This window comes from Eubalaena glacialis, chromosome 15 (assembly GCF_028564815.1).
Source record: "Eubalaena glacialis isolate mEubGla1 chromosome 15, mEubGla1.1.hap2.+ XY, whole genome shotgun sequence".
In the NCBI taxonomy this organism is placed as follows: Eukaryota; Metazoa; Chordata; class Mammalia; order Artiodactyla; family Balaenidae; genus Eubalaena; species Eubalaena glacialis.
In genome coordinates this window covers 24952641-24969363 of record NC_083730.1, presented here as the reverse complement: position 1 = coordinate 24969363, position 16723 = coordinate 24952641, and the positions used below count along the sequence as shown (strand labels likewise).

Genomic DNA, 16723 nt, shown 5'->3' with positions numbered 1-16723 from the left:
TAGTGCCTAGTGAAGTACACTTTCGACATGCCAGGTTGCCTCTCCCTGTAAGTTACACTGTTATGAGTAACCGTCTTTTCCACTAGGCTAGAATTCTAAAATGCAGAGAAACTTCAGGAATGACCACACACAATATCAACCTGTATCGCAGCACTGGGCACAATTACAGTATTAAAACAATCACCTTGATTGGTGATATCGTGAATGAGGTCGGATGACAGTTTTAAATAAAACATAACTGAAGTAGAAAACCTGAATTTAAGTTCACAGAAACCTCCAGTCTGATGTTGGACAAGACACTGCCATCTCTGGGCCTCAGCTTCCCTAAAAGACAAAGGGATGTCTGTGGGGTTTCTCAGTGGGGGAGCTACTGGTGTTTGATAGGGTCCATTTTTCCTCGGGACTGTCCTCTGTATTGTAGGACACCTAGCATCCCTGGCCTTGGGCCACCAAGTGCCGGCCTCAGAGACCCAGTCACTGTGACAACCAAAAATGCCCCCTTCCCCCATATTTCACACTCTCCTGGTTGAGAACCACCAGGAAGGTCTCCAGGGTCCCCGCTGGCTCTAAAATGCCAGCAGGAAGACACCAGTGATCAGCGGGAGGAGGCACAGTCCTACCCGTAGATGTCCAGGACCCCGATGAAGGAGTGCTGCTTGAGGGAGGTGTGCAGGGCCTTGTTGATGTGCCCCACGATCCAGTCAAACAGCTGGGCGTAGATGTGCTTGGCCAGGGCATTGCGCGCGTTGACCACCTGCTGCAGGGACATGGTCTTGACGTAGGTCTCCGAGGTGGTGACCAGCTTGCGATGGCACAGCCAGTGCTGCATCTGACTGTGCTCCACCCCCAGCAGCTGGCAGAAGTTGCTCAGGTGTTCATCCTCGGGCTGGAAGAGACACGGGAGAAGGGTTCAGGAGGGGCGTGGAGGACAGCCCACCATCATGCTCTAGGGAGGGAAGGAACCCAACTCTAGGCCCCCCAGAACCCCATTTCATCCCTAGCCACTGCCCCAGCCATCTCATGCACTCTCACACCACTAAGTGACAACTGGGGCCCAAAGAGTGTCGCTCTAACTGATAATACCTGCTAATGAACAAATCATCAGCAGGGCTTTAAAAAACAACTCTCCACTTTCCTTGTCCCCTCCTCCCCTGCCAGGGCCTGAAGGGTAACTGGAGGAGAGGGTTCCGGAGTGAAGGGAGCAGGATGAGAACTGATAACTTAGGAACAGATAATCCGTTAAGAATAAGGAGCCAGAGGCAAAATCACAGTGAATGTAGCTTCCAACTGCAGAGTTCCACAAGCAGCGCTCAATCCACAGCCCCGGAAAGGTCCTCGCTTTTGAGGGTTACCCTGGGCTAGCACGCGGTGTAGAGCAGTGCGCTCGGAAACGAGCCCTGAGATGACCCCCCTGGACGATGGCGGCACACTGACATCACACCGTCGTAAGCTTCCAAGCAGATTTGCTTTCATCTTAGCTCCCGTGACACTAAACACATAACTGAACTTATTTACATTCTTTAAGCACTTGCCACTTGGAAAGAAAGTGAATCTAGGTGGAAAGCTAGGACAAATGGCAAAAAATAAGGAACAAATTTTGACTTGGGAAGATCACTTGGAACACTGTAACTGATATTCATGTTTAGAGCTGGGAAAAACTAGGGATGCCTCCAGCGTAAGTCCCTTCGCCATACAGGTAAGAAACTGAGCCCCAGAGAAGTACAAGAACACACCCAGGTAGCCATCTGCATTTCATCTTGACCCTCAATTACCCAAAGTACCAATCACATCACCTTGCCCTTGAGTCCCTGATAACCAAGTCACCCCCAGAGTCTTGTCTTATTTCGCCCAAGTGTGTAGGTGTCCTGGGTCCCCCTTGCTGCCCATTCACAACACCCCACAGAAAACCTGCTTTTCCTCTAGAGGTTCTTCTCGCCCATTATTCATTCCCTCATCTAAATCCCCCAGGGGAAGTTGATAACCCAGCCATGAGCCTGCTGGAGAGCTTAATAACTCCGAGGCTGAAAGGGAATCCTGTAGAATGTCATGTGCCACCTCCTAATGGCCCTGAATTGCTTGTGGGAATCATTTTCTGATGACGCTGCCACCACGTAGGATGTAAATGCAGGCTTGTTCAATGAAAATTAACACAGATAACTGTACCATTTCCCCAGGCCATTTTTTCTCCCTCCTATAGATACTTAAAATCCATCTACCCAAATACACACAATTACAAAATAATAAAATGTCAGAGTAGGAAAGAATCTCCAAAAATCATTAAGGCCAGTTTTTCCGGAGTATGGTTTGTGGAGTTGGAGTAATAGTTACAAAGGCCATTAACTGGGTTTACTCAACAAAAGTGGGGGGGCGGGGAGAGTGACAGTAGGTTGAACGTGGTGGAACCGGCTTGTTAACATACTCTGTAAACACACACACACACACACACACACACACACACACACACACACACAGAGTTCCACAAGTTCTGGAACTTTTCAGTCATCACCACGGGACAGGTTCCCATCGGCTGCAGCAGGGAGTGGCCTGCCCATCTATTACCCGCTCCTGACTGTTGATTAAAGGTATTAACTGAAACTGATTTAACATTATGCAATTACACTTAAGCTTAATTAAATGATGCTAAATCCATTAAAGACAGCCAGCATCATAGGCAGCTGATGAGTTTTGTGGGCCCATATTGCCAAATTCAAGAAACAAATTGCCTCTGGTGTCCAAGTAATTGCATGCTATTGCATCTCCAAGGTAACTCTGGCAGTTATGGAACATATTTTCATGCTTTAATTAAAAATAACAACTACCAAGCAGAAGGCACACTGCATCTGGACAGACAGCCCTTCCACAGTAGGAGGTCCACCCTACGCACCCAAGGCATAAACCAAAATCCTTGCACTAGCAACCATTTAGCAAAGCATTTCTCGAGCGAGCACACACTGTGTGCCCAGCAGCGTGCTGGGCACCGATGGGGAACATCAGGCTAGTGGAAGACAGCCCCAGCTCCAGGGACTGACCATCCAGAGGAAGGAGCAGGGCTGGCAGTGGTGTGGGGCAAGAACGCTGGCTGGGCTTTGCCATTAACTGTCATTATGACCTTAGAGAGAGAGTTTCCTCTCTCTGGGCCTTAGTCTTTCCAACCCTGCGAAGGGAGACAGATGCTCAGAAGGTCCACTCTGGCTCTGCCAACAATGATGATAACAGTCGAGAACTCAAGCCCTCGAGCCCTGTGCCAAGGTGGGTAATATCACCCCCGCCCGCAGATAAGGAAACAGAAAGGTAAGAAACTATCAGTAAGTGGCAGAACCAGGATTTGAACCCTGGCAAACCTGACTCCGAGTTCTCACTCTCAATTAGCTCTCGACACAGCCTTTAACTGGAGAACAATATGAGACCAGCCTAGACCACGTACCTGTGCTCAAAAACCTCTGACTTCCTGTCGTCTCTGAGAGTAAGGGCCTGGTGTCCAAGCCTCCACCTGTCAGGCATCCTCCCCTCCCTCCAGCACCATTTGTGTCCTCCGTCCCCCCACCTTCCCCAAGTGTGCCCTGATATTCCTCCTTCACACAGTCTTTACACACACACTCAGTGGGTGCCAGTGTGTGTCGAGGCTAAAAGAGTGAGCACAGGAGACACTGTCCTGGAGTTTAGTGGGGGAAACGGGCATCGATCAAATACCACCAGTAAACGTTCACTTTCCTTCTCACCCGAAGGTCCCTGCAGAGGCTGGTGCGGAAGATAAACTCTAAGATCAGAGAGACACTTCCCTGATAAGCCCAAGTCCTGGCTCTCCAAAGAGGCCCTGGTCCCACTCAACCCACAGCCACAGGCACCCAGGAACTCACTGGCCCTGGTCCTCGGGCCTCACCGCCAGCCCCGCCCAGTGCTCATCTATTTGCTCACTTGCGTCACCCCTGAGCCTAGGGAGCCTCCATCATCCATCCATCTGCTTACTGGGCATCTGCCAAGTCCTGGGCACTGTGCTGGGTGCTGGTGATACAACAGTGAGCAAACAGTCCCCGTTCTCATAGACTGTGGAGTCTCATGAGGGAGAGAGACACACAGCAAATCATCACATAATAAATGTAAAATTACAACCACGCTGAGAGATATGGAGGAGAGGCATGAACGCTGTAAGAACCCACGATGGGGGATGTGACCAGGATGTGACCTTGAGAAGAAGGAGACTGGGGGAAGGGGAGGGTGGAGGCCAAGGGAAATCTGTCAGCTTTCCTGCATTTGGCCAGCCTAAATCAGGAGTTTTTCAATGCCAACGTTCCTAATCTCACCTGTCCCCGACACTAGGCAGAGTACGGTTGCCCTAAGGAACCGGGGGACATTTATGGGGACGTGCTGGGAGGGGAGGCACAGACCCTCTGTGCCTTTCTCGAGAGGGACAATGCTTCACTGGCCCTAAAGAGTGTCTGGCCTGCACTAGAGGCCCATCCACCACCCCACCAAGGCACCAGGTTCTCCTCTGCCCACCTCAATCCGTCTCACAGCATCGTCACGGCCAACCACACTGCCCCGCCACACACGCACACACACACACACACACACACACACACAGGCACATACACGCAGACAGGCACACGCACACACGCCAATGTCCCGGGGCACCGAGCACTGCCCAGCTCCAGCATTCCCTGCTTTCACACTGGGCCCAGCGGGTGATCCTCTCATGAGGCTGCAGACTCCGTGCCGAGGATGGCGGCAGGCCTGATGGGGCCAGGGGCTCCAAACCCAAGGCTATTTCTCTTGTAGGTGTATGGGGGTGATGAGCTCGGCCAAATGCCAGCTACCATTCAGGACTTCCTCTCCTTGAAGGCAGGGCCGGGTTTAACTGGGTTAAAAAATGTCTGCACAATTGAAAAAGGATCAGCTTGTGCGTGGCCTGGACACATGCCCACATTCATATTCTGTAGTACTGTCTTCTGTATTTCCCCAGTTATTTAAATTCTAAGACCTTGGTAGCAAGAATCATACTTTGTACCTCCCAGGACTTGGCCATAAATGGACACAAAAGAGGCCTAAAAGAAACAATTGCAGACTCCTTACTCAAGGTCAGAATATCAGTTTTTTAGCCCAGCCCGACACCATCACATACCAGAGAGCCCACAACATGCTGTCTATACTACTTGTAACCGGCAGTGCTCCCCCACCCACCCACTTAGACATTTTTCATCTACCACATATAAGGTACTACACTGGGCACCAAGGAAGTAACAGTCATTAAGAGCATTTATGGAGCACTTCACAGTTTGCAATACTGTCATACAGATGTCTCAATATTCTCCTTTGTACTGTCAAAATCTTGGCAACTGTGGTTATCTGTCCTGTCCACCCAATTAGATTGTAAGCTCCTTGGAGACAGTCACCAAGTACGGTGTCCAACACTCCTTCATATCCCTGCAAGCACAGACCGAAAGTACTCATGAGCTGATAACACTGTAGAATTCCATGGACCTCGGGTACTTGGGAAATCAAACCATCAAAAATAATTTATTGAGTAACCACTAAATTCCCCACCCTCAGCGACAGAAACTTGATGGCAGCTGATTTGAAAAGGATTTGTTGTTTTAAATAATTATCAGCAAGGGAACAGAAGCCATTACTCTTAAGAATATATAACCTATGAATGTCCTCTAAGCGTAAAGACATTTCAGTTGTATAAAACTGTACGAACAGAGTAAATTGTGTACATGTTATCTCTGGTGCTGTTGGGCAACTTACTGATATACTACAGGATTCACCATCGCGCTCGGCTTGAATCTCCACATTTCCAAGGTGTAGGATGGAAGCAATTATCTTAAAAATGTTTATCTGATGGGACTCTCTCACTCCTGGGGAAAAAAAAAATGAATGAATGACACTCAATATCCACAGTAAGATAGAAAGGATGTTTTACCCTCTTTTTAAGGACTTAAGAAAAAATGTTTCATTTTCCTTTCTGGGCCAGTGACTCCTAAATTGATCCAGGCTCCTCACCAAGTAATTACCACTCACAGTAACAGCTCCGAGGGCAAAGGGGCTCCTTGGACTAAAAGAGAAATATCTTCACGGTGATTGTCCTGATCAAAACAGATGGGTCACGCTACCATTTTCACTTCTCCAAGAGCAAAGGAGAGGCAGCAATCAAGCAGACCCATTTTGGACTTCATTTCAATCAACATTTTATGGATGTTTTTATGAGTTTAATAAGAATGGTCATTTATCTGCAGTCATTTTTCTCCCAACATAATATCCTGCAAACATCTGTGACACACATCTGAAGTGCCAACGGAGAAAGAAGAGGAGAAACTTCTCCTGGGGGTGCTGTTATGGGGCTGGATGGCCACCTGGCCCTTGGCTGTTCCCCTGGGGGCTGTTGTTTACCACACTATCTGCTCCGTCAGTTATAGACACACACACCTACTCTGGAGCCACTGACAGCAGATATCTACTGTCGATTTTGTTATTTATGTATGTAAGTTATCAAAGACATGGATATTCTCTTAAAATTTATATTTAGCTTTAAGGCATTATCATTTCTTTTTGAATTACCAAATACTTCAGACTTAAAAAAAGGCTACAGACTAATATAATGAACACCAGTTGACCTACCATTCAGTTTAAAAGATAATACAGTTGCTCTCCAAATTCTTCCCCAGATGCAGTTACTTATTTTTAAGGCAATATTTTACTCAGGCTTAAAAAAAAAAAACTCAGTGACACCTATATAAATGGGAGTAAAGATGTGTCATGTTAGGATTAAAAACTTTACTCAGATAATCAACAAAGTGGACAACCCAAGCATGAACTAGACAAATTAACTCTACACTTTAATAGTGTTAGATGACCACTACTGTGTAAACTTCATAGGGTCAGGGATTTACTTTTTAATTTTTATTACACAACATCTTCAAAATATACAAACTTAAAGAAAATTACAACGAATCCCTGTTCTTGCTTCATCATTATATCCCCAGTGCCTGGCACACAGTAGGTGCTCAGAAACATGAGTGACAGGATGACTGTATTGATACTTGTTACACAGACGGAAGTCCTTGCAAATGTCTACAGAAATGCACGCATTGTTCAAACATCTGGTTTTACTTAAACTAATAATCCAAAAAACAGCCAGAGGGTGAACAATTTAGGCAGATGTCCTGAGTGTAACTGAGTAAGAGTGGCAAAAGAAAGACCAGCTAAAGCCAGAGGCTGAAACCCAGGACAAGACAGGAGGCTGGACGGTTCTGCACCTGTATAGGGAGTAAAGCACTGTAGAGTGCTCTCAAGTAAGTCCCACAGAAGAACTAGTCAGGAAGTGGGTGCTGGGCCCATCACAGGATGAGAGGGATATCTCACTTTCCTCTCCCCTTCTCTTATTCTTAGGAACCAATGCTTTGTCAATTTCCAAAGACCTAACCACCCTGTCATAGTAGGAGTTTAAGTAGTAGATACTGGATGACTGACTATGGAATCCTAACAATAGTTAGGATTCCTATGCTATACCGACCAGAAAGTCCCTTTTTAATACAGGATTCTCTGAATAAGCAGTACCCCTTTACAGGAAGCAACAAAACGAAAAAAAAAATCCAACACTAAATCTGAAAGGCTCGTAGCCCACAGCCTGTTTTTGTAAATAAAGTTTTATTAGAACAGTCATGTCTTTCCTTTTACATTTTTGTCTATGGTTACTTTTGCACTACGGTGGCAAAGTTAAGTAGTTGCTACAGAAATCGTATGGCCAAGAGGGCCCAAAATATTTACTATCATGTCCTTTAAGAAAAAGTTTGCCAACCTCTGGAATTTAAAAAATGGCCATGTTTATTAAAGAGTAGAGAAGAATGGCTTATAAAAATAATTAATTTTTAAAATTCCATTTGCTTTGAGAATTAAAGTACCTAGTCTCCTTAGGGCCTTGGAGGGAACAACCATCTCCTTGGATCAGCTTATGCCCACTGCTCACACCAGCACTACAGGGGTCTTCTCCTTTCTTAGCTGACTGCTATCCTCCTCAACATCAAGTCTCCTCTATACCTGCTCCCCAACGCTAGAGAATAAAACAGCTCTGTGGTGCTGGGGAACTCAGGGACACCTGTACCCAGTTTATTATCTCTCAGCTTCAAATCTGCCCTTCTTTGCCCTGCTTTGTCACACTGGTGCTAGACCCTGTAAACATTTCCCCTTGGCCTGCTGGTGGCATGTCACACTTGGTCAACAGAGGGCACTGCAAGGACTTCACAAGGCAAGAGCAGCAAGAAGCCATTTCCATTCCTGGTTCTGGCCCTCCACAGTCATCAGTATTCATCTTGGGAGCCCAGCCACCTGCCAGGTGAGTTCCAGCTGTGTCTTCAGGCCGTGCTCCCCCATTAGCAGCTGCTTCTGAGAAGTTCTGGCTCCACCACACCCCAGGGCACTACAGGCTGCTTACACAGACCACGGATGGCCCACACCCTCTGGCAGGTTCCTTTACCGCCAGAGGGCTTCCTGATCTTGGGGCAGCCACATCCTCCTAGAAGTGATCGAAATCTCAGCCTGGCATGGGGGGCTCTCCTAGTCAACAGCTCCTGTACTGGCTGCTCCTCCTCACCCTCGAGACAGTTCTTTTACACCCACTATTTCTAGACCCCTAAAATCCTCTTATTTATAGTTAATTATCTACTACTGCTCTTGTTAACAATTATAGTAATTTTTCTCTTTTGGAATAACCAGTGTGGTTTCTGTCTCATGGGTACAAAAGGCAAACCACATCTATCCCCCAGTTATCCAGAGAAGTGAACAGCACGCAGATTTCAGCACATGAAGTCCCGACTTTCTCCCCATATGGAGATCAGGGCGTGTCCTGTTTGGCCACTGGATGAAACCTCCCTGATTCCCAAAGAACCTAAGAAATGCTGCTCTGGGTTGGTCACATGACTCAGAAGCCAAATGTCTGCCAGGGAAGGGCTGGGAAAAGCACCAGGTCCTCCTGAGCCACTTTGTGGATTTCAGGCTAACTTCCCAAGCTTCCCCTTTTCTGGCTGCAGGTCCCAGGAATTTACCACTTCAGTTTTCCAGTTAAGCACAGACTGCCTTCCACTTTACCACTTGGGGGCTCTTTTCCCCAAAAACTGGCCGGGGAAAGGGGCAGTTTTCTCCAGCTCTACTGTCTTATATGACCCAGAAGGACAGAGAGATCTTGATTTATGGATTCCACTGCTAAGTTCTATATGGAAACAGCAACAACAGAAATAACACTGTACGTATGGCAGAGCTACTAGACCTTTGCAGTCTGTTTCCCACTTGGAAACCCTGACTGTGGTACATGGGTGGTTTCGGTCCCTAAGGCATGTTCCTTCTGCTAGAACACACCACCTCAAACCCTCAACACAAAAAGACACGGCTCTTCTTGGTTTTCATCCATTGGTGTCAACGCCCTGAGGGAGTGAAAAGGAGAACTTGGCAATGCCCGAGAGATCAACTTTCAAATCCTATTGTTAAGAAAGGGCACCAAAGTTCCACGCCATAACCTTTGGAGCCCAAGGGTTGGGATGGAATAAGAGTATGAAGATATTCACCAAGAGCAAGAGGGCTTCCCCACCAGCTCATGAAGGCTGGCAAGCAAAGCGGGACATTGCTGTGCCTTTTCTCCACGCGATCAACATTCTGGGCCCTTCTCCCCATCCCCAAGTTCCTTACCAAGGAGTGTGAAGGCTTGTCGAGTCTTCTCAAAGTCCTCAGCATCATCTACACCCTCGATGGACGTGTCTCCTCCCTGTGACGTATAGAAGAAGTCCTCGGCACAGGCTGTGGTGGGAAAGGAGGTGAGGCATCAGGCATGGGAGGGACGCTTCATCCCCGGGTTCACCACAGACCATGCCCCACGAGGATGTCCACTCCCTGAGCAAGCTGACCCGGGCCAGAGTTTATTCCCAGCTGGATGTGGAACTCTTTCAAATATCATCTTTACTGACAACGGCAAGTGGGAGAGAAAACTGAGTAACAAAAGACAGAAAATTACAACACAGTGACAGAACCTGTTGTTGCATTTGTGTTAAAACTGATATGTGAAAAACAAGGGAACATAAAAGTCATGGCAAGTTCAAGTTACAGTAGCATTCACCACAGACTTGTTTTTTAAAAGGCTCTGATAGACACAGTAAAATGTACACCCACCCTAGAACCAGACTTCCGTGACCGTCAATAATCTTAGTCTGACAACCTCGTTTGACACATGAGGGGCAACGATGCGCCCAGAGTGACATGATTTGTTTGTTTTAAACGTTGGCCCCCCTTGAGCTATTTAAGCACGTGTACAAATGTAGGCTGAGACTCTCATCCCCCGGCTTACTTCCTCTTCAGTCAGGCCTCTGCTAACAGCCTGGGGATGACTAGTGAGGAGGGGCCCAGGTTCCGTCATAGAATTCAGAGCCACCCTCAGCAGAGGGCAAAAGTGCAACGAGCCCTGGGGAGTATCTGAACTACAGGGCTTCAGAGCCAGCATGTAAGGCAACAACTGCACCTCAACAAAATCACCCTAGAAAATCACTTCAACTTTCCACAAACTACAATGCCTTTGTGTGGTACAATTCTGTCCAGTGCTTGGCATTTATAAGTGTATAATGTTTGATTTTGATAAGATGCCAAAACTGGACACTGGCTGTTCTCCCTCCTCCCCTGAAAACACCAGTTAAATGATTTTCTCTTGACCTGGGCACATACGGTTGAAGGCACATCAGTTACACATGCTTAGATGCAGCTTCATTGCAACTCCCGGTCCTCCTTCAACACTTTGTCCTCCCAATTTGATCTCCGAAGAATTTCTTGAGTCTCTTTCCTTCCTCCATCCCGACTGCCACTATCCAGGGTCTGACCTGTTCAGCATCTGTTGTCTGGGGACTGTTGCAAAAGACTCTAAGCCTTTCTCCCTGCTTCTGCTCCTGTCCTTTCTAAATCCTCCCTTAAACTTCTGGTAACTCTGATCACACCACTCCCTACTTAAAGCCCTTTGGAAACACCCTCCTGCTCCACTGCCCTCAAGGCAAAGGTCCAACACCCTAGAAGGGCCTCCAGGACCTTTTGTGAAGTGGCCTCCTCCGACCACTCCAGACTCACGCCTAGTCCTTCCATCCCCACCTCTATGTCCCAGATACACCGGCTTCCTTACTGTCATTCCTCAGCTCTACCCCTGTTCATGCCGTCAATGGCCCTGCAGATGTCTCCTTCCTGGTCTCTCCCACTTCCCACCTTGATCCTATGCTCCAAGCCACACTGCACTCCGCCAATTCCTCCCACTGGTCAAGTCCACGATACCAGGCCCAGCTAGGAAGTGGCAGAACTCAGCCCCAAACCCCAGTCTCACACACAACCAACAGGCAACACTGCACATGGGAATGAACAGCAGAATACTGGTCATGTTTTATGAGGGAAGGCTTCCTGGAGGAGTGACTTCAACCCACTCTGATGACTGCAGGCACCTGAAGTGGGAGACGAAGGACTGTGGCCCTGAGCTCACTCACAGCCACAGCAGAAGCGAATTCTGATGAAGCAAGTCACATTAGGTCTTTGTGGAAAATGGCATATTTGGATCTTTCATATCTAATCACCCTGGAAGCTCTGGCACAGAGTAATGTAACAGCTTCAAGGGTTTAATAAAAGCATCAATTCTTTTTTTCCCTTTACACTCACCTTTCAAAACACCTCATTTGATGATTTTTTTACTGTGTCCATATGAAGACGACTGAATACAGTCGTCCCTCTGTATGCACAGGGAGTTGGGTCTAGGACCACCCCCCCCAACAGATACCAAAATTCACAGATGCTCAAGTCTCTTGTATAAAAGGGTATAGTACAGTCAGCCCTCCACAACCATGGATCGAATTTCAGTTGGTTGAATCCACAGATGCAGAACCTGCAGATATGAAGGGCCAAGTGTATACTTACTCCCATTTTTCAGACAGGCAAACTGGGCACCATAGGGCTTTATGGGGTTTCCCAGGCTCACCCAGGGTTTGGCCAGGCCTGTGAGCCCATTCCTTGATCACCCAATTAAGGAGATGGTTATCTATGACATCCCATGACTTAGCCATAAATACAACCTACATCATAATCAAAAGTATCAGTTGATACACTAGAGTCACTTGAGACTCCAAAAAGAACACTAAGCTTTCATATTGGAGGGAAGGAGGCATTTTCAGCATCTATCAAAGACCTTTCATTGTCAAAGGCCAGGGCCCCACTGCCTGATGTTCTGAGTGAAACACACCTCCCCACCCTTCCCTGCTTTGAGTTCCCAAACTCACAGGCCCAGCAGAGTAACTTCTTCCTGCTCAGGTTCATCACTGCAGGGGCCACCACAGCCAATCACAGCATTCTCTACTGAATGATTTGAATCCAATCAAAATAATCATCTCCTTTCCATCTGCTTTAAGGCTACAATCACCTCTGTTAACGTCACTCCCAGACCCTCTTAATAAGACAGACATCCCAACAGGATGCAGTCACTCTTCCCCTATTTGCTTTGCCTGCCTAGATCTCAGCTCTCCTTTTAGGCCCATGAAGCCAATCATCCCATTCCAGAGACGGGTCTCTTGTCCTCCAGTTTGGGTCTCTCTCTTTACTTAGAATTCCCAAGGAGATATACATCACAAAATCCCCTATTAACTGGCTCACTGGATCAGACTAGTGTACAGAAGGGTCGTGAAGCCAGTGATTAGAGCAATGGACCATCAAGGCCACGGCCCAGGGTTTGCACTTCACCTGGGTAGGCTGTACTCTGACTTGTGCAAGGCAAGAGAGGGTGTTTATAAAACTGTATCTATGCAGCTACGGAAATGAAAAAGAAGAAAGGATTTATTCCTTATTACGTGAACGCTGCATTTAAGGGAATGTGGGTCCATTATACCTCTTTTTACCATCATTTGTTCACACTCTAACACATTATTCACTGTATTATTTTTTAAAATCTCATCCCGAGGTCATTTTAATGCAACAGACCACCAACCACAGGGCAGAGGAAAGTGGGGCTGTATGCACATCTGTCCACTTCATTCTCAAGACAAATGCACAAAATTCCTGCAGGGCCAAGGGGTCTTACAGAGATTTCTGTGCATTTGAACAGCACAGTTTAGGTGAAGAAAAGAGGGAAGGAGGGGAGGCAGGTCTGAATATTCACTATAAGTTGCTGGCTAGTCCTTCATTTATTTGATGTTTCCATCCATTCAACCAGGGTTATCTGTGGAACTATAAACGTCAAGCTTCAGGGCTCACAGCCCATCCACCCACAAGGCAGAAGACAGCCTCATGCCTGAGCAGGAGAGCTTATCAAAGGCTCTTCACTTCACTCCAAGATGCTCTCAGAGGGCACACGCAGGTAAGAATGCAAGAAATGGATCCAATCGGGTAGTTTTCAACTGCTCCAGCCAGGGGCCCAAGGAGCCTGCACCTTGCTGAAACACGGAGTAAGGAAAAGTCATTTTTCTCCTCAATGCACTCCTGTAAGTGGGGGTGGGGTGGGGAGGAGGATTTCTTTCCTATTACCTGAAAGTTACGTTTGGGATAAAATAGTCCAAATACAGCCAGATGGATCTTACCAGCATTCGTTCATTTTCTATAAAACTGACCCTAAGAAAAAAGTTTTCAACTCCCGCAGGTTGGCCCTGAGAAGTCCAGCTGGGCCTGTGGAAGGAGGGGGGAGGATGGCAGTGGCCCTTAACGTGGCCTGCCTTCCTGGTCCCTTGTGACTGTAAGCCAGCATGAGAGCCCCAAGCTGCCAGCTCAGGGCAGTGCCCATCAAACAAGGCTTGTAACATTCATTCCTTGTCCGAGGAGTTTACGACTTCACTGGGGAGAATCAGACCTGCAAGCACAGAACAGCTAGAGTACCGCACAAAACCAGTCTAATGTGTATCATCCAAGGCTTCCTCCTTTGGGACCCAATTTAACTTGACTTTCCCCGAGCAGCTTCTGACCCACCTCAACTGCGCTTCGCCTTAGCATACCCTTCTCAATCCGTATTGTAAATGTAAGCGAAGCAAGGGCAGGACCCACAACATTTGGTTCAACACTACATCCCCACGGCCTAATTTGCCTGCATGGGGTTTAATGAACGAATGGAGGAGCCAGTGCTAAACTGCATGGCACAGGCACTGAGTGCTACCAGAATCCATATGCAAGTAAAGCAGAGAGTGAGGCGGGCAGACCAAGGTTTGAGCTACTTGACTTATTTTACCTACTGGGAGCATAGGCTGGAGCGGTCAGAGGTGGATCTGGTGATGGGTCCTTAAGATGGCGAGGATTTGGCTCTGGGACAGTAAAGCCTCAGAAGTCTACTCCTTTCACAGTTGCACAACAGCCAACTAACCTCTGTCTAGACACACAGTTGCAAAAAAGCCAATTAACCTCTGTCTAGACACCCAGCTCTGTACACCATCTAGTAGTACTGGACCTACCCACACCTCCCCAAAATACAGACGACAGGCCAGGGACAGAGAAGCTGCATGGCCCCGAGGTGTGCCCTCACCACACGCATCCACCGGCAGATGGCTTGGAGGACTCAGTGGCAGGACTCAGTCAATATTCCAAGATAGGGCCGCACACATAGAACGGGGAAGGCTCCAGGCCCGAGGAGCGGGGCTACATCGGTATGGTGTCCAGAACTAAAGCCTGCTCGCCCTTCTTGCTCTGTCCTGGCTCTCAACTCCACTAGCTCCAAGTCAACAGTCTCCAGGCACCTTAGCAGACAACAATAACAGAAACGGAGGGTGACTGGGACCCCCTGAAAGGCTGTCTTCCTACCTGATGGCAGCAAAACGCTGACGCATGCCCCTGGCACCCCACTCTGGCTGCTCCGCTCTGGCCTCCACGCTGCAGGGTGGATGTGGGCAAGCTGCCTGCCTGTTTGCGAGGAATTGGAGCACTGCTGCCCAGCTGAGGCTCAGTGGTCCAGTTAAACTCTCTAAGTTCCTCTCTCACCTTCTGTGGGGTCGCCCAGGATTCATCAACATGCCCCTTGAGCCAACCCCGTCTTACCCCTGCTTTATCCTCACCCCCTTCCTTCTTTTTCTTTGTCTCAATCCTTAAATATGACTTAAAACACGTCAGCCACAATTAAGTGATGCGCATTAGCTTAATCTCTAGATCCTCGTGGTTGAGACGCATTTCTCAGGGCGTCTAGAGTGAAAACATATTTTTCAAAATAATAATGCATGTCAATTCACTGGTGCTCTGCAAAACACTGTTCCACCCCCAGCCTCTTATCCTCTCATTTCCTGTGGGCATGAAACTCACAGAGGGGTGGGATTGTGCCCACAGGTGAGGCAGAGCTAAGAACCCGCGACAGAGGACGCTGAGCCGCGCACACCTTCTCCCTCAGAGCCCCCAGATGCCCCACCTGCGGCAGCAGCAGCCCAGCCCCAGGACGGGCACGCAGCCCGTTTACTTACTTAGTGCGAGCTCTTCAAATTCCGGAAGACTGGCAGCCGCACAGAGCTGGTAAAAGATGTGGTAATTCCTCTCATCATCTGCCTGGAGGAGGAAAACAGTTAAGCAGTGTTAAGGGCAGGGACCCCCAAGATTGTCCCGTTGCCCATTCTAATTCCAGGGTGACAGAGGTCAAGGCTTTTCCTTCACGCCTCTGCCACCTTCAATTCCTACCTCCAGGTTTTTCATTCACTGTTATGGGGCCTTCTGCCAACCAGAGGACTTTTACCTCTTGATTTATGCAGAACACAGGGGTTTTCTTTTTCCTCCTCTATAGAACATCACTGCTACCCCACAAGTGACGGCTCGGTGGATCAGCACTTGTTCAGATAACCGTGCTGCCAGGCTCATGGTGGGCTGACCGTCATTCCCCTGCTGCAGGCTCCCTTTCTCCTCTGGGACGCCTGGAACTAAGTAAAAGCTATGCCCTTGCCCATCACGTCAGGCTGGGACGGTCAGGAGAGGTCCACGACTGAGACAGGGCTTCCAGGGGACAATGGGGCCAGACCTGCCTTAAACTGGCGGAGTGGTCGTGGTGGTGATGGGTGGGACGGGGGCTTCAGGAGGCCTGAGCAAGGGCAGCAAGGAAGAGGAAAGCCCACAGGGAGTCTGGCCAGAGCCGCGGGCAGCACAGCAGGCTGCTTGCTCTGATGCAGTGAAATGAAGGATGTGGGGTAGTCCAACCAAACCTGGGAGGTGGAGAGAACTGCTCTCGGGGTTGTGAACTGCAATGACCACCACCAAAGGCCAGGGTGGAGGAGGAAGAGGGTCACCAAGAGGCCAAAGAGTAGTTGGGAAGGAGGGAACAAAAGGCGAGCAAAGAAGAACTGAGTCACATGAGAAGCGAGAACTCCATTTATTTGAAAAGGAAATGAAGTAAGTGGTCAAGTGGGTTTTTTTTTTTTTTTTTTTAGTATAACTTACCAAATACGATTCCTGGTGAAAGTTGAAATCCACAGACCCTATATGACATTCCCCTGATCACAAGACTCCAAAGTCCACAAAGAACACAACAGTCTTATTCTTCACTGTATCTCTGGTGACTAGCACAGGGCTAGCACATAACAAACAATAAATGTTTGTTGACTGAATCTAAAAACAATGCCCTGGGACTTCCCTGGTGATCCAGTGGTTAAGAATCCACCTTCTAATGCAGGGGATGTGGGTTCACTCGCTGGTCAGGGAACTAAGATCCCACATGCCTCGGGGCAACTAAGCCCACACACCTCAACTACTGAGCCCGCACGCCACAACTAGAGAAGCCTGT

At 48.2% G+C, this 16723-nt stretch overlaps 1 protein-coding gene across 2 annotated transcripts in view; it reads right to left on the bottom strand.

Moving 5' to 3' along the window:
- MYO5B (myosin VB) overlaps positions 1 to 16723 on the bottom strand; it is a 372781-nt gene that overhangs the window by 131975 nt on the left and 224083 nt on the right. For both annotated transcript variants that reach the window (XM_061168927.1, XM_061168926.1), the window contains exons 7-10: positions 15420 to 15501; positions 9676 to 9783; positions 5746 to 5855; positions 621 to 886 (exon numbers count right to left, since the gene is read on the bottom strand). In XM_061168927.1, coding sequence (XP_061024910.1) covers positions 621 to 886; positions 5746 to 5855; positions 9676 to 9783; positions 15420 to 15501 — 566 coding nt within the window. The remainder of the gene's footprint in view (positions 1 to 620; positions 887 to 5745; positions 5856 to 9675; positions 9784 to 15419; positions 15502 to 16723) is intronic.